Source organism: Thalassophryne amazonica, chromosome 15, assembly GCF_902500255.1.
Source record: "Thalassophryne amazonica chromosome 15, fThaAma1.1, whole genome shotgun sequence".
NCBI lineage: Eukaryota > Metazoa > Chordata > Actinopteri > Batrachoidiformes > Batrachoididae > Thalassophryne > Thalassophryne amazonica.
In genome coordinates, this window is record NC_047117.1 from 44,733,357 (window position 1) to 44,761,097 (window position 27,741).

Here is a 27,741-nt window from a genome sequence, read left to right on the forward strand (position 1 = left end):
AACTTCACGTTTCTCAAAACAGAGTCGCCAATAACCAGAGTTTGTTCCTCGGCGGGTGTGTCGCCGAGTGGTTAGAAAACGGTTAGAAATGTGAACGGGTTGGCGGCGTATACGGGGCTTCTGTTTAGAACTACGCTTCTCCTCACAGTCACCCAGTCGGCCTGCTTTCCCGGCTGCTCGGGATCTGCCGGAGGGGAACTAACGGCGGCTAAGCTACCTTGGTCCGCACCGACTACAGGGGCCTGGCTAGCTGTAGGATTTTCCACGGTGCAGAGCCGAGTCTCCAATTCGCCCAGCCTGGCCTCCAAAGCTACGAATAAGCTACACTTATTACAAGTACCATTACTGCTAAAGGAGGCCGAGGAATAACTAAACATTTCACACCCAGAGCAGAAAAGTGCGGGAGAGACAGGAGAAGCCGCCATGCTAAACCGGCTAAGAGCTAGTAGCTGCGCTAAGCTAGCGGATTCCTAAAAACACACAAAGTGAATAATGTGTAAATAATTTAGAGGTGATTCAGCAGAGGGAGTGCTTTAGTTAAGGCACGTGAAGATTACACTGTGAAACAAATCGTTATCTAGTTAACTAGATCAATCTAACTGCGCAGATTAAACAGCTAACAAATACAGCAAAACACCGCTGTGCTCCGGAACAGGAAGTGATACAATACAGCAGTGAGAGCCAACCACCAGTAGAGGCAGTCAACAGTTCCAATTAGAATAGTTCCAATTAGAATAGAATAGTTTACATGCAGCTCCAGTTATAATTAGAATATCATGAAAAAGTTGATTTTTTTTTTCTTTCAGTAATTCCATTCAAAAAGTGAAACTTGTATAATGTATACATTCATTGCACACAGACTGATATTCATTCGTTCATCTTCTATTGCTTACTCCAATTAAGGGTCGCGGGGGCTGGAGCCTATCCCAGCAGTCATAGAGCGCGAGGTGGGGTACACCCAGGACAGGACGCTAGTCTGTTGCAGGCAGCGGTGGGCACAGATAACCAAAAAATTAACTTTGATAACAGATAATCAGATAACTGAAAAGTTATCTTCGATAAAGATAAAACAATAGACTACCCAAAAAATGTATCAGAATGCTGACGTTTTGTAACAGAGAGACAGATCGCAAAGGATTCTGGGTAAACGTGCCTCTGCTAAACACTGATTGGTTCAGTCATTCATTATGTAAACCAACACGTTAATGTGACGTCTGTCGTGTGTTGGTGTTTAAATGTGCTTTTGTAAAATATTCCATTTTTTTATTTGTAAAAACAGGCATTTTTACGGAGTCCTGGAAGTGTCATCGCAAAATGTTTTGCATGTGGAGAGAATGTGCGCATGTTTGCGCACATTGTCTCTTTACAACATTCATTTGATGTTGTAAAACGTGCTTTACAGTGTGCGAGATGATTTTTCATGCAGGAATTTTTTGGACCAAGTTTCGGGTTAATCGTACGTCCTGCATCGTGTAGTGTTCATGGAGTATCAAGCTGCTGTCAACATCTGACGACCACCTCCTGATTGCCGATCATATGGTCGAATGAGAATCAAACCTGTTTGATATATTATTGTGGTCGGCCGTCGTGAGGTTATCCTGCTGCTGAAAGCTACAAGCAGCATCCAACCGTTCGCACTGTGCCTGTGCAAACACTGCAGAGCTGTCTTGTAATAATGTTATCATTATTTTGCAGTTGTTTTGTTTTTAAACTTCATTTGTAAAAAAAAAAAAGCCATTTGCAAAGCAAAAAAGTTGATTTGACAATCATCTGACATAACCGGGGTCAAAATAAATAGAACACTGCCATCTACTGGTTCCCAGACACTGCCATGAACACTACTGGCCAGTAGATGCTAGATGGTAGTAGAGGCTTTCAAAACAAATTCTAGATAATCCCTGTCTGCTCACATTTAAAATGCATGGAATTTAACAAACGCAATTTAAAAAATCAACATCTATAAGCGCAGAGACTATATTCAAGAGAGTTTTAGGCACTAGAGTTTAATGCTGTTGTCCGTGGAGCCTGAACAGAGTGTCTGAAATGCATTTGTCCTGTTGTGACGTACTGAGATTACATCATCCTACCCAAAATGCACTGCGGGGCACAGCATGTGCTCACAAAACCTTAAAAATTAGCACATTACTTTAAAACATATATCTGATATTTTTACTTTATGAAACTTCAGACATGACAGTAATTTAAATAACTTGTCAAAATTAGTTTGGTTAAAATTTGAACCATAAGTTAAAAATGTATGCCTCTGGATGACTTAGGTCATATTGCCAGCATATTGGTATGGTGTTAAAGGAAATGTTTTGTTTTTTTTGTTTCCTTTTGGGGCTGTTTGTCCTTTGTTTGCAGAGGATTGAGATGCTTTTTATACAAGCAGTTCTCTTCTGTTTGCAAAGGTTATAACTATGCGTCTGTTACAAAACTTTTAACAGGTGGGTGCTGAACTAATTTTAAAAATGCTTGTCGCTGTTCAGCTTTGTTTATTTTGTTTATCAGTTTAAAAGTTATCAGACAAAAATTAATCGGAAGATAATTGGTCCGATAATGGTTTTTTAAGTTATCTAAAAAGATAATCCGATACTGAAAACATTATCTTCGATAATCTATTATCGGAAGTGTGCCCACCACTGGTCGCAGGGCCACAAACAGACAAACAAGCACAGACACACACACACACCTACGGACAATTTGAAGACTCCAATCCACCTAACCCGCATGTCTTTGGATGTGGGAGGAAACCGGAGCACCCAGAGGAAACCCACACACACACGGAGAGAACATGCAAACTCCACACAGGCCATGGGAATTAAATCCACGACCTTCTCGCTGTGAGGCAACAGTGCTAACCACTAAGCCACCGTGCTGCCCACAGACTGATATATTTTGTTTATTTATTTTAAATAAATAAACTGTTTTCCTGTTTTATCATTAGTATTTTATATGATTGTCTTTTTTATTCTCATTATTTTACTTCTTTTACTTATGTTTTAAATTTTTTTGTGTTTTAATCTTATTTCATTTTATTCTGCTTTTAAATGTTTGTGAAGCGCCTTGAGGTGATTAGTCGTGATTTCATGCTATATAAATTAATAAATTATTTATTATAAATTCTTTTAATTACTAATCAATCAATGATTAATCAAACAATATTAATTATTACTATTATTGATTAATTATTATTAGTAGTATTAACATTAATTAATTACTAATTAATTATTATTGTTATAAATGACAAATTAATTAAATTAACATGACATGATTGCAATGCATTGAAGAAATCTGCGACTTCTTCTATTTCTTTGCATTTACGCAGAAAGGCAAGAAAATAAAAGGATCAGACAGGCTACTGCAACAAGTTGCATTTCGGTTGCCATGTTAACAAACAGTGAAGACGTCAGTTTGACACAGGCGGTTTTTTTGGGGGGTTTTTTTCTCCTAAGAGAAAAGGGGTGTCTCAATTCATAGGGCTAGAGGCATACCCCTTGTTTTAAAGGGGTAGGGGTAGGGCCAAGGGGAAGGCGTACAAAAGAGAATTGAGATTGGGGGTTTCTGTTGCATTGTATCAAGTAGTTAGTGGTGTTAACGTGCCTTCATCCATGGTTTGCTTATTCTTAAGGCATTTCGGGGTGAGGTTCGCCTAAACTGACCTACCTTTGTTGGGGTGGGAATATTGGTCTAGGGCTGAAACGATTAATCGAGTAACTCGAATAATTCGATTATAAAAAAAAGTTCGAGGTAAATTCTGTGCCTCGAAGCTTCATTTAACGTTGTAGTACATATGCCAGGCCTGTGTGTGGCACTGCAACGGCCGCAGGAAAAAAAAATAAACAGAAGAAGACTGGAGCATAACAGCTAATCGAATAGCAACGATAGCTACTGCTTTCCAATGTGACACATAGAGTAAAATAAAGCCTTTTAAGAGAAAGATGGTCCACGCTGATCATCTGAAATAGACTTACTGTGCATTTAAAGCAAAACAGTGTGTTTGTGTATTTTTAAAAAACACACGGACTCGGTGGCCGGCTGCTGTCTCTCTCTGCCCAGTGTGAGGGGCTCTCAGCAAAATATCAACACTTTGGCACAGTGGCATTGTGCCATTGCTTAGGGAGAGCCCTGGACTATTGATGTTTAAAAACGCAGAAGTACTTTTTATCCGATTAATCGATAGAATACTCGATTAGTAAAATAATCGATAGCTGCAGCCCTATATTGGTCTCTCCATCATTTTGACATTGGGCAGACACTGGGCCAAGGATGTATGGATATAAGCCTAGTAATCATGGAAACCTTGGGGAATCCCCCTGGCAGATCTATGTGCAAGCATTCTGGGGTGTGCCATGAATCATATGAATGCAGTGTGTGCACACAATTAAAATGAAATCGTCATTTCAGCACTAGAAATACATTCTCGAGTGCACAAATTAGCCGTAATTGGATGCTTAAATTAACCAGGAAGGAGTTTCATAAAGAAGGCCATATTTATAACACAAAGTATATATCAATACCTTCAAAATGGAATCAGTTTGAAGAGTTTTATTTTCTGCCCACATGAGCTTTTCTTCTAATAAAATTTGACCACAAAATGTTTTTTTCAGATTTCAGCCAAGAAATGGAAAGGCTTCTTTGAGTGTAATGGTATGCTTCAGTGACTCAAACATGGATGCTCGCAATAGGCAATGTAATATCTTCCATAGTTTGAGCATACATAAACTTCACAGTTTAATGTCAATGTCTGTTGTTTGACTATAGTCCAAGTCTGGGTGTCCATGACAACTGCCAGAGAAAATTTCAGGCCTCTAAGGCCGGGTTCACACGGCAGGATAATTAGGCCGATATCAGACCCGATCTTCCACTTCCGACAATCTTAAAGACGCCCCGACAATCATGATGACGCTAAAGATAATCTTATCAGATATTCCTCCCATGTGTGGTGTGTTTAAGAGTGCTCTGATCTGCTCGGATGGGCGTTAGGAGCGCTCCGATCGCAAATCGGGGATATTCAACATGTTGGATTTTTTTTGGCCCGATATCGCTGTGTGTGTTGTGTCCTCTGACCAAAACGAGCACGCAGTCTGCTGAATGTGACGTGCAGCCAATCAGAAAGCGAGGTGACGGACGTGCAGAGCGGAAAATAAAATCAAAACAGCTGTTCTGACTTACCAGAAAGTCCGGTGGTCGCGCTGTCTCCACTCCTTTAAAGAACGCCTTTTCTTTTTCTTTTTGTATCGTTTTTTTCCCTCTGTGTTAAATAGTCCACAAAGTACCTCCTTTTGTTTACTCTGAAGTCACGTTTAATCTCGAGAGATTTTGCGAGACTTCCTGTCTGAGCTGTAAATGTTCATGTGTGAAATCTGTACGTGTGTGGTGTTGTTGTCCTTACCATGTGGCTGAACACCACACACTGTACGACCAAATCTGTTAGATCCATGATTTTTTTATCTTCACGTGTGTGGTCTCTCAGGTTTTGGAAACCTAAAGATCATTTTAAAATCCTGTCGTGTGAACCAGGCTTAAGTCCATTAGTTGCTGAGATATTCTACCTTGAACATGGCTCCAGAAATGACGGCCATAATTTTTGCCTGAAAAAAGCGGCAGACCCCATGCACATTAAATTGGCCATATCTCAGAAACTACTTGGCCTACAGGCCTCAAACTTCGGATTTGTTGCTCTGAATAGTCTGGGAATATTGATTAAATTTTTAAGAAAATCTGAGACAAAGTGCGTGAGGCCCTTGTTGAACTGACAAGGAATGACCCAAGAGCTTCATCACTGAATAGCCTGCGAAGCAAGAGTGCAAAAGGGACAAAAGAGGAACTTAACAAAACCGAAGCTAACGATCTCGACGCTTTAAATGAAACACGCCTTGAGCCACAGCTGGAGCAGTGTGTGTCTGCATCTCTGTGTTCCAGGGCTCAGCTCTGTGATGGAGCTCATAGCACCTGAGTCTTGGAGAAACTGCAAACAGAAGCTGTGGAGATCTGTGTGCACATCAGTGTGTCCACCTGCTCTGGTTCCTCTTCCAGAACAAAGAGGGATCATCTCCTTCGTCATCATAGTCTTTCTCCTATTTAAAAAAAAAAAAAAAACCTGGTGTGCCGTGGTCACTGCTGTATCATTGTACGTATTATGTTCTAAGCCATATATATTGATTTATAACAGAAAACTGTTAAAGGGGGGAATAAATCTAAGTGTAAAGATGATTGAATATATTAGAGCGGTAAATTGTTGTGCGTGTGAATGTGCATTGGCTCACGTGCGGTTATTTCAACCAGCTGCAGCTGACCCACAACGTGAATTCTGCCTTCCAGAATAGCTCTTTATATAAATTATTTGAATTATCTACCTGTTGCCACTTGTACAGAAGGGCTGGATTGTCATTCCTACATTTATATTTAATAAAAAATAATAAGCACACACAGGGGCTGCAACTGTCGCTGGCACTGCGTTCATGTACCATTGGAAATTAAACAACCTTTTTGGTGTTTGAATTTCAGCAGTTGCTTGTGGCAAAATACTTAATTGTATCCACACAAAAGATTCGTTCTTCCCTATATAAGATGCCTGATCCCAGTGAAGCTGACCCCCCACCCAGATAAAAAAGTCCAAGCAAACAGGTTGCGTTTGCCCTGTAATTTCCGACGGTACTTGAACGCAGCATCAGCAGCAGCGCTTGCAAACCAGCTTCTGCAGTGTGTGAAAACATTTAGCTGGTCGGACGAAGTCAAACTAAACAATAATGTTACAAAAACTAAACGAACATTTAAAAAAAAAACCTCAAGAACAACAGCAAAACAAAACACGGAAGAATTGAGGTTTTCATTGCCCTTTGTTCAGATTTTTCAACGGTTTAAAAATCCTGACGAAGCGCCAGCTGCAGGAACGAAGCTGCGCTAAGGTTAAACGATGCCAACGAAAGTCCAGATTTCTTGTTTCGTTTGGGCTTCATTGCCCTTCGTTAACTGCTGTTTGACAGGGCCACAAACATAAGCAAAAGAGGCCATAAGCAAAAGAGGTTCATCCTCATCTATGATCCTTTAAAAAAGAAGGGGGGGAGGGGTGCCTGATAGTTGACAAGGACATGAGGAAACACTTTGTTCCCTCTCTTACCGCTCATGACATCAGCATTTGCAGATTCTTGGACAAAATCTCTTTTAGTCAACATGATTTTTCTTGCATGGGAGTTTTCAACAGATTTTAGGTAATTTGGGGGTGCTGAATCTGGTGTTAGTTTTTGCCAATCACATCACATTTTTGAGATATGAAAACAATTTTTCCAAAATAATAAAAAAAAAATTATCTTTAGCGTCATCACAATTGTCGGGGCATCCTTAAGATTGTCGGAAGGGGAAGATCGGGTCCGATATCGGCCTAATTATCCTGTCGGTTGAACCAGGCCTTAAGAATGCATTTCCAAAACTACTTTTATGTTTGCACCCTTTTTGAGCATTATTGACCACAGTATGCAAATACTAAATAAGTGAAATGTATTGAAAAAATGCAATTAAGTGAAGCAACCCCAGATATAATAATACAATAACATGCTTTTGGAGGGCGGTATACATTTTCAGAGGCCCGACGTCCATGCCCAGTTGCCCAAAATGACAGATATTCGCCCTCGTCTAACTCGGGCGAATATCTGGCATTGTGGGCGAACTCATGGACGGAGGGACTCAGAAAATGCATACCGCACAACAACAGCATGTTATTTGCATTATTATTATCGCTTGCATTATTATCACTTACTGAGATACACAACACGTGGAATCACATTAACGATATTTAATGTCATTTCAAAATGCACGACACCCAGCAAACACGTACATAAAAAGCTGGCTCACTTTAACTTTTGTAGTGTTGGCTGGTGCACGCTGCTCTCCAAATTCGCCGGTGCATCCTTTATCAAGCTGGCTGCTTTGGCTGCTGTTCGTTGTCGGACTATCCATGATAAAATCATCTGGAATATCCATATTGGGACCAACACACACTTCTCGCCTTTTCATGTTATCGTCTGCGGACAGTTCTAGGGCTGCGCGCTATGACATCATTTGTTTACACACAGCGGGCGGGTATAGCCAGGTAGTGTCGACGTAAATCTACATTACCGGCCTAGCAACGCCTTGGTAAAGTGATAATAGAAAATATCTGGGTCATTCCAACAAGTCCTTCAATTTGAAGTCGTGGACATGTTAAGTACCTCAGTATAAAGAAGAATCAGGGCAAAGTCTGAACCTGTCACACAATAACAAACATTCCTGTTAAGAAACTAATGCTGTTACAGTCATATGGTTGTTACATATGTTTAAAAATGACATTTCTTAACCTTACTACTTTGTTTGGAAGTAGCTATTTTTCTAACTTCATGGCTATTTCTCGTATCAAGCATTGAAGTAAAAGCTGCAGTCTCACATACCTCTTCAGCGCCGTAAATGATATTATGGCTCTTTGTTCACATTTTGCAAACCTGGTTTAAAAACTATGCTTTTGAAGCTGCTTTGTGCATGATCAGTGGCCTCAAACTCGTAAGTGAATGAGCAACTTTTGCGTAATCCATCAATAGGAAACATACAGACTGCAAAAAACTGTGATGTGATAGAGGAAATCTGAGCTCAGATTCAGATTCAGCACCCCAAAATGACCCTAAATCAGTTCTCAAAGTCTATGAAAGAATTTTTGTTGTTGTTGACCATTGTAATGATCACATTGTTCCTCTCTCCCACAGTCTGGCCAATATCCCCCTCAGTCCAGAAACGGCTCAGGACCAGGAGCGACGAATCCGTCGTGAGATTGCGAACAGCAACGAACGTCGAAGGATGCAGAGCATCAATGCTGGCTTCCAGTCCCTCAAAAGACTGCTGCCCCACACAGACGGAGAGAAGCTCAGCAAGGTGGAATGAGCATTTAAACACTAACGCACATAGATATTCACTTAATGGAACCAAATTGCACTCTAAATGCAACACAACACAAATGGGATGAATAATCCATGTCACGTGACATACAAATCACAAGTTGTTGTGACAAGTTAAGGTTAACCTGACAGCGTCTGGGGGACTGTAGGACAGTGTGACTGAATGCATGCCCTGCCCCCCCCACCACCACCACCTGTTTATTTATTTTTTATTATTTTCTTGTTTGACCCACAGAGGAAATGTAGCATCCACCTCTGATCACTTTCAAATATATATTTACATTGCGTACTAATTTATGTCTACTTATATTTTGCATATGCTGCCGAAGACATCTTGAATTGAAATAAATCAAGTCAGAAAACATAAGCTGTGGTATAAAATGAAGGCATTTAGTTTTAAACTCTACCATGTTCAATGACACTTTAAAAATTGTTTTGACAAATAAACTGGCGCCCTGTCGAGGGTGTACCCCACCTCACACAAAACAATCCACTGCGCTGTAAGTAGGGATGGGTATTGATAAGATTTTATCTATCGATGCCATTATCGAGCCGATTCCCTTATGCTGCGTTTACACATAACGACGACAAGTCACGAATGCCACGAAGTACACATTCTTGGCTGCTGATCACGAATGTGATTGTTCGGGGCAGAGGCGTCAGGTGTCCTCAGGAACTGCTGCAACCTGTTACCACACGTTACGATTAATGGCACGTGTTGCTGGAGAATTATCAGGAACCATTCCGCACGGTCAAGAATAGTGTTCCGTGTTGTTGCGCGCTATTGCGCGTAACAGCGCATCATTAAGTTCTGTCACGTTGTGAACGAGGTGAATTGTCTCCACACACACACACCCATATTCATCCAACCGAATTCAGATCGCTCCAGTTTTTCAGAAGAACTTTGTGGACTGCATGCGTAGTTTGGCTCTGTGCACTCCATGGTACATGAGAGGAGGAGGAGGACAGAGCCAGATGTTGGCTTCATGCGGCTCCCGTCTCACGCATTTTCCCAATATCAGGCACATGCAGCAGTTTGGAACACCTGCAGGAGCGCTCTGAAGAGCACTGAAATTAGACTTTTAGCCGACTGGTTGTCAGCAATCAAACCAAATGCAATGCAGCAGGGTTTGCGCGCGCTTCTTCCTCCGCCGGACTGGAGGAGGTGCAGAGATGTCTGGCTGCACATGAGTGTCCTCTCGCTGGTGGAACACACTGCAGGAGCGTCCTGAGGAGCTTCAACAGGAACTGTGGAACGACATTTTGGAGCCGAGTTTAATTATGCGCATGTGACAGAAAACTGATTTTGTCGTGGTGCGCAGTGAAATGTGACGCCGCGTTACAAGTCGTGTCAAAACTTGACAGTTTTCCGTGTCACTTCGTAATAACGCGTGACAGTTGGGCTCCAAGAACCATCACAGGCACCATACGAACGTTGTCATGTTCTATTAAGGATCACTACTCATCAAGACGGATCAATGCGCTCAGTTGCAACCTCCACGACGTGAGAGGAAACGAGGGTTTTGTGTGTGACACTCGTGGAAGATTTTTTGACAGGCAAAACATTGCTCCACGAATATCAAGCATATCACGCACCAACACGCACTATTAAGAAAACATATTCAGATGCGTTAAGTCACATTAGAATGTCAGGAATGTGTCACGAATGACATTCGTAACGCGTCTTGTTATGTGTAAACGCACCTTTATCGATACCTGTTGTGAATTTTCGGTGTACTAAAGTAGGCTTTTTCAGGTTTTCTATGTCAACAACATGGAATGAATGAATGAACATTTTATTGAGTTTACCGTAATAAATATAAAATTGGTCACTGGATCCTTAATCTCTGGACATAAATAAAAATAAACAAAATCTGTAGTTTTTGTCAAAGCATTTCCCTTCAGACATTTTGGCATGAATGTCTCTCCATACCTCTGAGCTGAGCCCCAGACGGCTGCTGCACATCAGCGCAGGACGTCTTGTTTTGGGAGAAAAAACGTTTGATTGATTGCAGTTTCTTTGTGTTACAAACATTTGGAAAGAGGTGTCATTTGCTTTTAAACGGAGTTTTGCTCTGAATTTATTAATTCTGACTGGACTCTATCATTCTAATTTGACTCGGCTTTCACTGCTTACCAGTCGAGTGAGTATAAGAGAAATGTGGAGAGCTGGGCAGTCCCAACTTGTCCTTTAACACCCCGAACGAAGGTGTTCCTTTGTCTCACTTCATCAGCGAATTGGTCGTGACCGCGCGAAGCCCTCCGAGGTCTTTCCATGCAAAATCTCTTGTTAAAGGTGAAAATCTGCCGGAAAATGGCTGATGTCCAGCTCTTGTGATAACCAGAGAAATTGCACACGACGGTCCCGGGCTCCACACAGCCATCCGTTTTAGAAATGATGTGGTGGTTTCTGCCTCCCGATGGCGGCTTGGAGCGCGGCGAGCCGTGCGCCATTGTGGGCCATCCTTAAAGCGATAGTAAACACTCCTTATTCTCTGTGAAGCCCGTAAAATTTTCACCGAAAGCCAGATAAATTTTTCGAATGGTTTTCCAGCTGCCTGTCTCTGACAGTTTCTGAAAATTCTGATGGAAAAAAAAAAAAAACCCAAATCATTCGCCATTTCCTGCAATGAAACAACGACAAGAGGGGTGGACCAGGTGCTCACTCAAAGCTGCCCACAGGCGAATGACGCAACGGACAGGCGTGGAAAAACTGATGCATTGCGCACGAAGGTTCAAGCTTGGCTGACGTAAAAACATATGAATCAAATCCATATATTTTTTGCATAAAATAAAAAGGTCGGATACTTTTCTCACAGACCTCGTATTGCAGAAAAAACTTTGCATTGTCAGTTTTTTACCAATATATTGCTGCCCCAAAGTAGGGAGAAACTGAACTGCTGTTGGTGCAGTCAACAGTTTGTCAGTTACATCTATAAACAGACTTGTATTTAATCACAAAAGAATAAGATTCTCCACCAATGATGCATGCAAGCAACTATGACAGGGTGTGCGACAATGTCAGTTTGTGAGCTGAACTCACAGATCTATAGGTCTGTGTCTTTGTTTTGTTTTTGTTGTTGTTGTTATTGTTCTTTCATTCCTACAGTTTCCTGGGCTGTAAAAATTATTGTTTCAACATGAGCTTTTGTTTTAAATTGTTGGCAGTTTGTTTAAAATTATATTGGTTCAGCTATTTTCCAGAAATACTCATAATAATGAAAACAAGAGACAACTGTAAAACAAACAAAAAACTGTATCATTTTGTGGGTTAAGGCAGGTGCATGTGTGCACTTAACTGCACCTCAGCCTTGGTGGCCATTCCAGAACACACTGATTCTCTGCCTGTCAAGCAGATGGTGTCTGCAAACATCTGAAACATGTCAGCATCAGTTCCTGAGGCATAACAATTAAAATCTTCTCTCCATCAGCTACTTCATCTGCCTGTTATTCAGGACACCTGTATGTGGAGGACAGAACACCCGTACACCTACTGCATGACCTCTGTTATAGTACACAAAGCAAAGTGATTCTTTGTGCATACAAGTTAGAAAATTAACTTTAGATGGCTTTTATCTTTGAGGTTTTGATTTACATTGACAGCTTTGTGAGAAATAACTCCATGTTGATGCTGGATTTATCTTTTGGCTTCATCCTGCCAGGCAGCGATCTTGCAGCAGACTGCAGATTACATCTTCACCCTGGAGCAGGAAAAGACACAACTCCTGGCACAGAACAACCAGCTGAAGCGCTTTTATTCAGGTAATGAACTGCCAGGTGGCATTTAACGTCACACTGAAGTGATAAATAGAATATCTTCTTTCATATCAACATAAAAGAGACATTTGACCACTCAACTTATCAGCACTGATTTGAAAGTAGGCGGGGCTTTGGATCAAGTAGAAGTGATGATGTTCTCAGCTGTTAAATGCCTTGTTTTTAACTGTTGTTTGAATAACTTAGAATCGCTTTAGACCAGTGGTTCCCAACCTTTTTTCTTATGGGCCTCCTGCTTGTAGATAAGAGAGGCTGAGCCCCCATGTGCACCCCACCAGACCCACCAAGTGCAGATTAAGTGCTGTGCAGAGAATCTGCTGTACGTGAAGATCTAGAGTTCAGCAATTTAATAGAAGACGGGACCAAAGGACAAATTGAATCTGTTAGTCCTACACTGTGGCACCCTCAGTCTCCGTCCCGAAGCAGCAGGACATACTCGCTGTGAAGGGGATGCTCTGGGTCCTTTGAAATAATTTTCCCTCTTCTTACCCCTGCCTTTCAAGAGAGAGCACTGTCCATGTGGACCCCAAGATATTTGTAGGAGTCCACTTGCTGAATGATCACATTATCTATGTGGACAAGTTCATGCTCACATATATGCCGAGAATCAAAACAATTACTTGTTTTTGTTTGGATTCATCACATGAAAGTTCCCTTAACAACATTTTGTGAAGCTGTCAATTTCATTGTGATATAAGGATGTGTCCGTATCCTTGGATAAAAGACTCACAATAGCAGTGTCATCTGCATATTTCAAATGCTATTATTTTGATGTGTACTTTTACAATTATTTGTGTAGATCGTGAAAAGCTCTGGCGATAACACACTGCCTTGTGGAACCCCGGTGTTGCTGTGTCTACGTCTGATAGTATCCCATTGACCTTGACGTGTTGAGTTCTGTTTTTTAAAAAAACATAAAACCATTTTATTAAAAAAACACTGACTCCCATTGCAGGACAGTTTCTCTAAAAGCAGATGTATTTGTACTGTATTAAAAGCAGAACTAAAATCAACAAATAGAATGCGTGCATAGGCCTTGGTATCTTCCAGATGTTGCGACACATGATGGACAATGCTTAGGACAGCGTCTTTAGTGCTCCCGTTTTTCTTGAGTTAAAGGGAACTAAGTAACTTTTTTTACCTTAATTTTACAGTTTGGGAGTAATTGTAATGGTTAAATATCTTCTTTGGGGAGAATGGGAGCTCTGTCTTCCCTACCAGGGGTCTTGTCGTTGAACACCAGCCTTGCAACTTCAGGGACACTGGCCTCGTGAATGAGACTGTTGGGTCTCATGAGAAACATGAATTGCGGAAGACTTCATTTCTTATATTGGGGGAGGTGATGGTCTAGTGGTTAAGGTGTTGGGCTTGAGACCAGATCCTCGGTTCAAATCCCCGCCTGACTGGAAAATCACTAAGGGCCCTTGGGCAAGGTCTTTAATCCCCTATTGCTCCCGATGTGTAGTGAGCGCCTTGTGTGGCAGCACCCTGACATCGGGGTGAATGTGAGGCATAATTGCGCTTTGAGTGTCTGATGCAGATGGGAAAGCGCTATATAAATGCAGTCCATTTACCATTTATATGTTCATAATCATGACACAGCCTTATAATTTGCGAAAAAGGCAAAAAAAAAGAAAAAAACGCTGTCAGAGGAAGAAAAAACATTGTGACACAGTGGGGGGAGGTCACACACGAGTCAACCTTGGTCGGGTTTTCTTCGAATAGTAGAGCTGGAAGATAAAGAAGTACGAAAAACATACCTGCATTCCTGTTGCTGGGGGAAGCTTTGGAGCCCAGTTCAACAGTTTTGTGACTTGTGTACTCCTGAACTGCAGGGGAGTGTGGTAGAGAAAAAATGTGACCACAAAAAAGGATGACGCGGCAAAAACTGACCAAACATACTTGGTTCTCCTTTAGTGCCTGGTCACACAGCACACGGCGATAGCTGAATGAAGGATAAAAATCAAAAACTCACAAATTGTTGAGAAAAGATGCGCGAATGATCCTGCACCTTTCCCATCACTGAAAAGCCTGCGAATCAAGAGCGCAAAAAGGAAGAAACTAATGAAAGAAAAGTGAAGCGAACAATCAAAACGAAAGATTCACGATGACATGGCAGACGGCGGGTATGAGACAGAGCGCAGCCAACCTTGTGCTCATGTCTGCAGCATTTGCAGGTGTGCGATCTGGTTGTCTTAACAGGTGAGAGATGTTGTTCGTCTTCAAAACAACACCGTGTGTGCACATGCAGTCTGGCCACAAATGGCTGGAATGTGCGTAAATAGTCGAAGTAGTTGATAAAACTTTCTTACTGCTGTTGTTTCTGTATGACAACGTTGCTTTTCATCCCACAAATGGATGAGTCATCAGTGATACGAGGATGTTACGTTCAGCTCGTCGGAGCTTTAGTTATTGATCTGTTCAGATATCATCGGTGTTCACACAAGACATGGGACTTGGGAGGTTGGACGACAGACAGTCAAACGGAACACTGACGTTACGGAAACTGCACAAACGCTAAGGAACCATCAAGACAGACAGCAAAACGAAATACGGACAAATTGAGGTTGTAGTTAAGATTCGTTCACATTTTTCAACAGAGCAAAGAGCCAGCTGCAAGAAGAAGTGCCACCTGCAGGAATAAAGCTGGACGACAGTTAAACGATGCCTCAGAAAGGTCAACGTTAAGTCCGGATTTCTGTTTGTTTGGGCTTCATTGTCCTCCGGTAGTGCCGTGTGATTGGGCTTTAAGTCACACAATGGTGACTTCAGGACAACTTGCGACTCAGCCTCAAAGACTTGAGACGTGACTCAGGCTTGCGATTGAGACTCCGTGAACAGCAACTGCACAGTCGCATTCAATTCACAAATGACCGTACATATAAGCCTTATGTGCAAGATACCCTTTACACATGCATTTCTGTTAATTTATGATTGCTCTCTTTGGGTGGTGGCCTAGTTAAGTGCGCTTGTTTTCAGTGCAGAAGGTTCTCTGTTCAAAACTCACCCTTGCCCATTCTCTATGTAACTTGGAGTTGTGCCGTTGAGGGCATCCATCATAAAACTTGTGCCAAATCACAAATCAACTTGCAAATCCACCTCAGATCTGCTCTGGCAACCCCAAGTGAAAGCAAGGGAGCAGCCAAAGGGACTTATTTTGCAATTACTCTGTGTCATTTTCATCTGCTGCAGCAGGACCTGATTCGGCATTTGAAGTGTGCCTTAGTCGAGTCCGACTCATATGCAGAATTGTTTCACTTCGCTTACACTGGGGAGAAAAGTCACAGTGGTGTTGGATCGGTTTTGCTGAAGTGTCAGAAATGTAAAACCGTTAAATCCTTGATTATCAATTGTCCGCTCTATTTGGTAATGCTACAAATTCTGAGCCCTTCCCAACTCCATTTCTCCAGATGATTCTGTTCCAGAGCTGATGGCACATTCTGACCAAGACACTGAAGTCCACAAGGAGGATGATCTTATGAGATGTTGGGATAGCAGATAGAATGGTATCTAGCTTGGCATGGAAGGTTTCCTTCTCTTCATGGTCTGCGTCAAGTGTTGGAGCATAAGCACTGATGAATGTGGCACTCGCAAGTTGGAGATGACACTCATAAGTTGGAGATGGCACGTCATCAGTCGCCCAGTTTAGTCAGTGTTGGAAGGAGAGAATTCTTTTTGGCCAAACAGAGGTCATTTCTCCTTAGGAAGCCCTTTCCAAAAGAAAGTGTAGCCCCCTTTCTCCTCCTGCAGCTTGCCATCTCCTGCTATTCTTGTTTCACTCAAGGCAGTGATGTTGAAGTCAAGTTTCTGGAGTTCGCAAGAGTTGAGAGGTGTTCACCCTTTCCAGCTGACCCCACTTTTTGTTAATCCGGAGCTGTGATCTAAAGTGGTTCTGTTTGGCTCATCACACCCAGGTGTGTCAAACTAACACCATCTTACAGCCAACAAGCAGCATTTTGTTCAAAAACTGTCTCGTCGTTGTTAACAGGTTTCCATTCAAAATGCTTATGAAGTTTGTCTGTTTTCATCCATTGCGGTGTTTTCGCAGTAATTAAACACGACACCATTAAATGTGTCAAACATACGCCGCAATAGAGCCTTAAAAAGTGGTGTAAAAAACGTAGTTTAGATGCACAAACCATGTCAAATACACGATCACGGTTGGGCGAATAAGATAAGACATTATATTATCTGCCAACAGTTGGCATATAGCCTTTGCATATATATTAGATATAGATATAGTATATATTATATACAGTGAGGAAAATAGTATTTGAACACTCCTGCGATTTTGCAAGTTCTCCCACTTAGAAATCATGGAGAGTCTGAATTTTCATCTTAGGTGCATGTCCCTGTGAGACACATAATCAAAAAAAAAAAGAAAAATCCGGAATCACAATGTATGATTTCTTTAATAATTTATTTGCATGTTTACTGCTGCAAATAAGTATTCACACCTGCCAATCAGCAGAAATTCGGCCCTCAAAGACCTCTTAGTCCGCCTCTAAAAAGTCCGCCTCCACTCCACTTATTATTCCAAATTAGAAGCACCTATTTGAGGTCGTTAGCTGCATAAAGACACCTGTCCATCCCACGCAATCAGTAAGACTCCAACTACTAACATGGCTAAGACCAAAGAGCTGTCCAAAGACACCAGAGACAAATTGTAGACCTCCCCAAGGCTGGAAAGGGCCATGGGGCAATTGCCCAAGCAGCTTGGTGAAAAAGATCAACTGTTGGAGCAATTATTAGAAAATGGAAAGAAGCTAACATGACTGTCAATCTCCCTCAGACTGGGTCTCCATGCAAGATCCCACCTCGTGGCGTATCAGTGATCCTAAGAAAGGTGAGGAATCAGCCCAGAACTGCACGGAGGAGCTGGTCAATGACCTGAAGAGAGCTGGCACCGTCTGTTCCAAGGGTACTGTGGGTAATACACTAAGACGTCATGGGTTAAAATCATGCATGGCACGGAAGGTTCCCCTGCTTAAATCAGCACACGTCCAGGCCCGTCCTTAAGTTTGCCCAGTGAACCTCTGGATGATCCAGAGGAGTCATGGGAGAAGTTATGTGGTCAGATGAGACCAAAGTAGAACTTTTTGGTCTAATTCCACTCGCTGTGTTTGGAGGAAGAAGAATGCGAGTACAATCCCAAAACACCTCCCTACTGTGAAGCATGGGGTGGAAGCATCATGCTTTGGGGGTATTTTTCTGCACATGGGACAGGACGACTGCACTGTATTAAGGAGAGGATGACCGGGGCATGTATTGCGAGATTTTGGGGAACAACCTCCTTCCCTCATAGTTAGAGCATTGAAGATGGGTTGTGGATGGGTCTTCCAGCAAGACAATGACCCGAAGCACAAGCCATGATAACCAAGGAGTGGCTCCGTAGAAGCATATCAAGGTTCGGAGTGGCCTAGCCAGTCTCCAGACCTAAACCCAATAGAAAATCTTTGGAGGGAGCTCAAACTCTGTGTTTCTCAGCGACAGCCCAGTAACCTGGCTGACTCTAGTAGTAGTAGTAGTAGTAGTCTTTATTGTCGTTACTTTTTACAAAGTCACAACGAAATTAAAAGTGCTTCAGCTCGTGAGTTAAGAGCAATAAATAGTTTAAGAACATATAAAAGAATAAAACACATTGCACTGGCTATGAACAGGAATAAAACATCTAAAGAATAAAACATATATTACACTGTTATGGACAGGAATGGTACGATCACAGATTGCACTGGGTGAAAAAGACTGCCACCAGATGTATTGCATACTGAACATACTATTTCACCTTGAAGAGTTAAGTGCCATGATTGCCTTTGGATAGAAACTATTCTTTTAGACGATTTATTCTGGTTTGTAATGTTCTGTATTTCCTGCCTGATGGCATGAGCTGAAACTGACAATGTCCAGGATGTGAGATGTCCTTTGAAATATCTATTGCCTTCCAGTGTGGGGAGGGGGCAGCCTATGATCTTCTCTGCTGCCCTAACAACCCTATGTAGCGCCTTCTTCTCTGAGGATGTGCAGCTGCCATACCAAACACACAGTCCATATATGAGCACACTCTCTGTGGAGCAGTGATAGAAGGCGAGAAGCAGATTCTGAGTAAGACTATTCCTCCTGAGGATTCTCAGAAAGTACAGTCTCTGCTGCGCCTTCTTCAACAGCTCCTTGGTGTTGGCATGCCATGTCAGGTTGTTCTCCAGCTCAATGCCGAGAAACCTGAACACCGGCACCCGCTCCACACAGACCCCCCCCGATGAAGAGTGGTTGGATGTCAGACTTGTTCCTTCTAAAGTCAACAACAAGCTCCTTTTGTTTTTGCAGTGTTAAGGAGCAGGTTGTTGACTGAACACCACTCTGCCAGCCGCTCCACCTCGTCCCTAATAGGCTAGCTCACCTATGTCATCTGAGATGAGTCCGACTACTGTCGTGTCATCTGCGAACTTTATCTTATTACTAGGGTGGATAGGGACACAGTCATAGGTGTAAAGAGTGTAGAGGAGCGGACTAAGCACACAGCCCTGTGGTGAGCCGTGCTGAGACGAGAGCAGTGGAGATGTCGGAACCCAGCCTGACCCTCTGGGAGCGGTCTGTCAAAAAGTCCAATATCCAGCTGCAGGGTGAGTGGAGGGAGTCCAAGATCTGCCAGCTTGGACACCAGACGTCATGGAAGGATGGTGTTAAATGCCGAGCTGAAATCCACAAAGAGTATTCTTGCGTAGCTCCCTCGTTGTTTCAAGTGGGTCAGCGCGGCGTGAAGTGCTGTGGAGACAGCATCCTCCGTAGATCTCTTTATTTGTAAGCAATTGAAAAGGGTCCAGATCAGCTGGCAGGCAGGAGATGATATGACTCTGCACCAGTTTCTTAAAGCACTTCATGATGACTGGTGTTAGTGCCACTGGGCGGTAGTCATTCAGGCTGGTAATGCAAAGTTTCTTTGGTAGTGGGACAATGATAGAGGACTCTAAACGGGGGGGACAGTGGCCTGTGACAGGACTGATTGAAATCCTGGTAAAGATTCCAGCCAGTTGGTCTGCACAATCTTTCAGCACCCGACCTGCCACTCCGTCAGGTCCTGTAGGTTCTCCTCGGGTTCACCCTTCTCATCACTCGCCTCACCTCACACTCTTCTACCATGAGTGTGTGGCTACTGTGAGCAGGCGGCTGAGATGGGGCTGATGTAGGTATCACCTCAAAGCGGGCAAAGAAGATGTTGAGCTCCTCTGCCAGAGAAGATTCACCCTCGGCGGCCATGGAGTTGCTATTTTTGTAGCTGGTGATGTGCTGGACACCCCGCCACACCTCTCTGGTATCGTTGCTCCTGATATAGTCCTCCATCTTCCTTCTATACGCTGCCTTGGCCTTGCAGATACCTCTTTTCAGATTAGCTCTGGCGGTGCTGTAGAGTGCCACGTCCCCAGACCTAAAGGCTGTGTTCCTGGCTGTCAGCAGGCTCTGCACCTCCTTCGTCATCCAGGGCTTTCTGTTGGGATAAATCCTTATACGTCTGTTCCTGGTGACGCTGTTCGTGCAGAACCTGATGTAGTCCAGAACCGCTGTAGTGTGGTTCTCCAGGTCTGGTGGTTGAAAAACCTCCCAGTCAGTTCTCTGGAAGCAATCTTGCAGCTGGTAGGAGGCATCCTCAGGCCAAGTTGTAGCCCTCGTAGTCCGGGTCGTGGGCAGAGCTTGTTTCCGTAGGGGTGTGTATGTAGGGATAAGTAGCAGGGATGCATGATCAGATTGCCCAAGATGGGCTAGTGATTTAGCCCTGTAAGACTGTCTGATGTTTGTATACAATTTGTCCAATATATTTTCTCCTCTGGTTTTACACTTAATGTGCTGATGGAATTTGGGGAGAACTGCTTTAAGATCTGCATGATTAAAGTCCCCAGAAATGATATGAGCAGCCTCAGGGTATCTGTTCTGTTTGTCGGTAATGCTGTCGTGCAAATGCCCCAGAGCCGAGTTAGCATTAGCGTCAGGTGCTATATACACGGCAGTGAGCAGCACGGCATTCAACTCCCGTGGGAGGTAGAAGGGTCTGCATTTATCATCATGAACTCCACGTCTGGAGAGTGTCCTAGCGACTACTGTGGAATTCGTGCACCAACTGTTATTAACATAATGCACAGCCCCCCTCCTCTTTTCTTTCTGGAGCTTCCTGACCTGTCTTTGCCGGTGTACTGTATAGCCTGCTAGCTCGATAGCCGTATCCGGTATAAGTGGATGTACCACGTTTCCATGAGCAGCAGAGTGCAGCAGTCCCAGGTAGCCTTATCGGTTGCAATCCGCAGCTTCCACTCGTCCAGTTTGTTTACAAGAGACCATACATTTGAGAGAAAAATGCTTGAGAGGCGATGGTCTATGTGGCCGCTTCCGGAGGCCTCACTAGCACACTGCCCGGCATCCCTCTTCTGTTTGCGTTCCCTGCTCCGCCACGGCTCCGCGATGCTGGGATCGTAATCCACGGAGAGCCCGGTGTCCAATGATGATGTCATTCCGGAATGTTGTGGACATGGAGAAACTCGTACGACCACGCTTCCCTTGATCCGTTGTCCAGTAGATAAAACATCCAGCCGGTTATAGATGTTTTTAACCGGGCAGGATGGAAAAACAAAACTCTGAGCCAGAGAACACAAAGCCGCTGCGACTACGCGCGCCGCCATTTCATCAGATACAATGTTCAAATCCAGTCATCACAGCAGGTCCTGGATAACGTTACTGCTGTCAATGATTTTACTGATGGAGGAATTATCCAGGATTACAATCAGATCCTAATGAAGGATGAACAGCAGCACGAAAACCTAATTCAAGTTGTTGAGTGGCATCGACGTCAGTTCTCAAAGGCGAAGAAACGCCACTCCCCATGTCTGTTTGTTTTCACCAAATAGGTGGAGAATGACATGTAATTGGGCAGTGCAGTCTCATTTGAGGGCAGGCACTAAAGGGGTAAAATATCACGCATATGACGTAATTTCTCTACATTGAGGACAGAAACACAGCATTTTCTGAGTTTTTGGGCAAATTACACGCAAAAAAAGGTAAAAATGGAAAGAAGTGACGATGTAGTGGGAAAGTGGACATATGCTGAGGTTTGTTTATGACCCGGAGCGCAAACTTGTCAAGGCGTTTTGCAGGTGAGAGACTGCAGCTACTCTGGTTAGCTGTGTACGCTAACACTTACCAACATGACGTCTCACATTCGCCTCGTCTTTCCATCTCCACTGGGAACTGAAAAAGAATGCACTTTTCGCAACTGCTTCGGTAATTGCAGCAGAAAACAAAACCATTTTTCCATGTGAAGTTATGTGTATATATTGCACAACGGGACTGGGTGCCCCCAAAAGTGGTCAAATCCCGCAATATCATGCACGGTTGAATCAAGTTGGCACTGCTATATATGTATATATATGTATGTATATACAAGTGTTTGAGAAAAGTTGATTTTAAGCGTTTAATTACACGTAATCAGAAAATGTATGAATGAACATTATGACTATGAATCATAATTTTTGTACTTAAAATGCTTTCAGAGGGATATTTCCTGAATATGTTTAACTTTTTATTGTATACATACACTCAACAAAAATATAAACGCAACACTTTTGGTTTTGCTCCCATTTTGTATGAGATGAACTCAAAGATCTAAAACTTTTTCACATACACAATATCACCATTTCCCTCAAATATTGTTCACAAACCAGTCTAAATCTGTGATAGTGAGCACTTCTCCTTTGCTGAGATAATCCATCCCACCTCACAGGTGTGCCATACCAAGATGCTGATTAGACACCATGATTAGTGCACAGATGTGCCTTAGACTGCCCACAATAAAAGGCCACTCTGAAAGGTGCAGTTTCATCACACAGCACAATGCCACAGATGTCGCAAGATTTGAGGGAGCGTGCAATTGGCATGCTGACAGCAGGAATGTCAACCAGAGCTGTTGCTCTTGTATTGAATGTTCATTTCTCTACCATAAGCCGTATCCAAAGGTGTTTCAGAGAATTTGACAGTACATCCAATCAGCCTCACAACCGCAGACCACGTGTAACCACACCAGCCCAGGACCTCCACATCCAGCATGTTCACCTCCAAGATCGTCTGAGACCAGCCACTTGGACAGCTGCTGAAACAATCGGTTTGCATAACCAAAGAATTTCTGTACAAACTGTCAGAAACCGTCTCAGGGAAGCTCATCTGCATGCTCGTCGTCCTCATCGGGGTCTCGACCTGACTCCAGTTCGTCGTCGTAACCGACTTGAGTGGGCACATGCTCACATTCGCTGGCGTTTGGCACGTTGGAGAGGTGTTCTCTTCACGGATGAATCCCGGTTCACACTGTCCAGGGCAGATGGCAGACAGTGTGTGTGGCGTTGTGTGGGTGAGCGGTTTTCTGATGTCAATGTTGTGGATCGAGTGGCCCATGGTGGCGGTGGGGTTATGGTATGGGCAGGCGTCTGTTATGGACGAAGAACACAGGTGCATTTTATTGAAGGCATTTTGAATGCACAGAGATACCGTGACGAGATCCTGAGGCCCATTGTTGTGCCATACATCCAAGAACATCACCTCATGTTGCCTCATGTGTTTTTTATTGTTGTTGTGTTGACTAACATGGACGCCTTTTTTTCTGTTTTCTGTTTGCTGCAAGTCAAATCTACCTACGGGTACAAATAAAGTTACCTGAACCTGAAGGATCTGTACACAATTCTTGGAAGCTGAAAATGTCCCAGTTCTTGCATGGCCGGCATACTCACCGGACATGTCACCCATTGAGCATGTTTGCTTGCTTTGGACCGGCGTATATGACAGCGTGTACCAGTTCCTGCCAATATCCAGCACCTTCGCACAGCCATTGAAGATGAGTGGACCAACATTACACAGGCCACAATTGACAACCTGATCAACTCTATGCGAAGGAGATGTGTTGCACTGCATGAGGCAAATGGTGGTCACACCAGATACTGACTGGTATCCCCCCCCCCAATAAAACAAAACTGCACCTTTCAGAGTGGCCTTTTATTGTGGGCAGTCTAAGGCACACCTGTGCACTAATCATGGTGTCTAATCAGCATCTTGATATGGCACACCTGTGAGGTGGGATGGATTATCTCAGCAAAGGAGAAGTGCTCATTATCACAGATTTAGACTGGTTTGTGAACAATATTTGAGGGAAATGGTGATATTGTGTATGTGGAAAAAGTTTTAGATCTTTGAGTTCATCTCATACAAAATGGGAGCAAAACCAAAAGTGTTGCATTTATATTTTTGTTGAGCGTATGTATATGTATATGTGTGTGTGTGTGTGTGTGTGTGTGTATATATATATATATGTATATATATATATATATATATCCATCCTATGGTCAGTTAAAGGAGAAGGATTGTTGTTTCAATTTGTATTTCATTTGTGAACAGGCACATTAGTATTGCTGGTTTGCACCAATATGCTCAACTATTGCAATTTCCACCCCGCGGGCGGCAGTGGTTACAATAGTCGTATCGAAATAAAATTTTGCACAAAACATTTTCTCAAGATGAACAATTTTGTCAGGAAACACCTTAAGAAAGTTACATTTTTATTTTTGCCATCATCTGACCATCCTAATACTGTATATACATGTATGTATGTATGTAACTCTGTGGGACATCACCTGTAGGTTTTCTGTCCTGGAACAGCCATTCTGAAGCCTAAAAATTGCTGCTGTGGTCATCATGTTGGGAGCACTTACTCACATCCAACATGTGATGGTTTGTCAATAGGGGTGCTGGGGCGCCACCCCCTCTGAAATTTGACAGGAAAAGCTGCATAAACATAGCAAAAAAAATTCATTATACTAAGAAATAGAAACAAGCATTTACTTTTACCATAAAATGATAGTCTTTCAGCACCAGCCACCACTGCATCCAGCCCATATTTGGATAAAGAGGTGAAACGTGGGCAACATGTGAGTGAGACAAACAAAGCCCGAATAGGCCCCTATCTTAAGGATTAGGGGTTAAACTAACAGGCTGTGCTTTCAGTACTTTTATAAAGTACTTTTTTGAGATTGCAGGATGAAATGACCTGCACGTGAAGAATCCAGATGTTCATGTCATTCGAGTTCTTCAGTGTAGCAGTGCGCCTCTGCTGTCTTCATGCAGGAGTTTGGTGGCTCATCACCGAAGAGAAGACGAGCAGAGGAGAAGGATGAAGGAATTGGGTCTCCAGACATGCTAGAAGAGGAGAAGGTAGAGGAGCTGAGGAGGGAGATGCTCGAGTTACGGCAGCAGCTGGACAAGGAGCGTTTGGCTCGTATTGTGCTGGAGGAGCAGGTGAGGATGTGAAAGTATCCCATCAGGGACATTTTCAATGATTTGTGTTTTGTCCCCCCTTTCATACGACACTATTTTTCCTTAAGGTGCGTTTACACATAGGCAAGACGCGTTATGAATGTCATATTTGCATCATTCTTGGCACATTCTTAACGTGACTTAAGGCATCTGAATAGGTTTCTTAATAGTGCGTCTAGGTGTGTGTTATTTGTGATTTTCTTGGAGCATGTTTTTGGCTGTCAAAAATCTTCCACGAATGTCACGCACCACCCTCATTTCGCCTCATGTCATGGAGGTCGCAACTGAGCATGCTGAGCCGTCTTGATTAGTGGTGATCCTTAATAGAGCGTGACAGCGTTCTTTTCTGACGTGCACACAATTAAACCCTGCTGCACTGCATTCAGTTTCATTGCTGCAGTATGCTGAAGGAGAACAGTGACGCCAAGTCGGCTAAAAGTCTCGTTCCAGTGCTCCTCAGCGCGCTACTGCGGGTGTCCCACTTGCCACATGTGCATGATGTTTGGGAAAACGAGCGAGACGAGAGCCGCGTGAAGCCACGCATCTGGCTCTGTCAATGTCCTCCTCCTCTCTGTGCCATGGAGTGGCACAGAGCCCAACTAAGCATGCAGTCACAAAGTTCTTCTGCTGTGGCTGTTGAGGAAAAACTGGAGCGATTTGAATTGTTCAGCAGCTGACGGTTGGATGAATATGGGTGTGTGTGTGGAGACAATTCGCCTCATTCACAACATGACAGAACTTAACACGGAAACTTATTCTTGACCGTGTGTAATGGTTCCTGATAATTTTCCAGCAACACGTGCCATTAATCGTAACGCGTGGTAACAGGTTCCAGCAGTTCCTGAGGACACCTGACGCAGCAGGTGTCCTCAGGAACTGCTGAGGACACCTGCTGACAAATCATCACATTCGTGATCAGCGGCCAAGAATGTATAATTCGTGGCATTCGTGACGTGTCGTCGTTATGTGTAAACGCAGCATTAAAGGTGGTCTTATCCTTTTCTTTAGTATCTATTTTTGGGTGGGAGTGGTTGAAGAGAGGTGAGTGATACTGCTGTAGAACAACTGCATATGACCAGGATGTCATGTTTTGTTTTTTTTTCTTTCTTTTGATAGAACTGCGCCAAATGCATTAAACATTATTTCTTGTGAAATGTGAAAACAGATGTCATGTATGCAGGTTTCTAGCCACGGCTGATTTGCAGCCCCTGCTCCTGGTTAGGATTTACTGTTTAAACAAAAAATATTAAGAGCTAAGTTAAAATGATAAAGAATATACACTCAACAAAAATATAAACGCAACACTTTTGGTTTTGCTCCCATTTTGTATTAGATGAACTCAAAGATCTAAAACTTTTTCCACATACACAATATCACCATTTCCCTCAAATATTGTTCACAAACCAGTCTAAATCTGTGATAGTGAGCACTTCTCCTTTGCTGAGATAATCCATCCCACCTCACAGGTGTGCCATATCAAGATGCTGATTAGACACCATGATTAGTGCACAGGTGTGCCTTAGAATGCCCACAATAAAAGGCCACTCTGAAAGGTGCAGTTTTATCACACAGCACAATGCCACAGATGTCGCAAGATTTGAGGGAGCGTGCAATTGGCATGCTGACAGCAGGAATGTCAACCAGAGCTGTTGCTCATGTATTGAATGCTCATTTCTCTTCCATAAGCCGTCTCCAAAGGCGTTTCAGAGAATTTGGCAGTACATCCAACCAGCCTCACAACCGCAGACCACGTGTAACCACACCAGCCCAGGACCTCCACATCCAGCATGCTCACCTCCAAGATCGTCTGAGACCAGCCACTCGGACAGCTGCTGAATCAATCGGTTTGCATAACCAAAAAATTTCTGCACAAACTGTCAGAAATCGTCTCAGGGAAGCTCATCTGCATGCTCGTCGTCCTCATCGGGGTCTCGACCTGACTCCAGTTCGTCGTTGTAACCGAGTTGAGTGGGCAAATGTTCACATTCGCTGGCGTTTGGCACGTTGGAGAGGTGTTCTCTTCACGGATGAATCCCGGTTCACACTGTCCAGGGCAGATGGCAGACAGCGTGTGTGGCGTCGTGTGGGTGAGCGGTTTTCTGATGTCAATGTTGTGGATCGAGTGGCCCATGGTGGCGGTGGGGTTATGGTATGGGCAGGCATCTGTTATGGATGAAGAACACAGGTGCATTTTATTGATGGCATTTTGAATGCACAGAGATACCGTGATGAGATCCTGAGGCCTGTTGTTGTGCCATACATCCAAGAACATCACCTCATGTTGCAGCAGGATAATGCACGGCCCCATGTTGCAAGGATCTGTACACAATTCTTGGAAGCTGAAAATGTCCCAGTTCTTGCATGGCCAGCATACTCACCGGACATGTCACCCATTGAGCATGTTTGGGATGCTCTGGACCGGCGTATACGACAGCGTGTACCAGTTCCTGCCAATATCCAGCAACTTCGCACAGCCATTGAAGAGGAGTGGACCAACATTCCACAGGCCACAATTGACAACCTGATCAACTCTATGCGAAGGAGATGTGTTGCACTGCATGAGGCAAATGGTGGTCACACCAGATACTGACTGGTATCCCCCCCAATAAAACAAAACTGCACCTTTCAGAGTGGCCTTTTATTGTGGACAGTCTAAGGCACACCTGTGCACTAATCATGGTGTCTAATCAGCATCTTGGTATGG

At 43.4% G+C, this 27,741-nt stretch overlaps 1 protein-coding gene across 1 annotated transcript in view; it reads left to right on the forward strand.

Moving 5' to 3' along the window:
• The window catches only part of LOC117526812 (transcription factor AP-4-like), a 45,592-nt gene that overhangs the window by 5,830 nt on the left and 12,021 nt on the right, over positions 1 to 27,741 (forward strand). The window contains exons 2-5 of the mRNA XM_034188886.1: positions 8,736 to 8,901; positions 12,587 to 12,686; positions 15,681 to 15,688; positions 24,849 to 25,019. Coding sequence (XP_034044777.1) covers positions 8,736 to 8,901; positions 12,587 to 12,686; positions 15,681 to 15,688; positions 24,849 to 25,019 — 445 coding nt within the window. The remainder of the gene's footprint in view (positions 1 to 8,735; positions 8,902 to 12,586; positions 12,687 to 15,680; positions 15,689 to 24,848; positions 25,020 to 27,741) is intronic.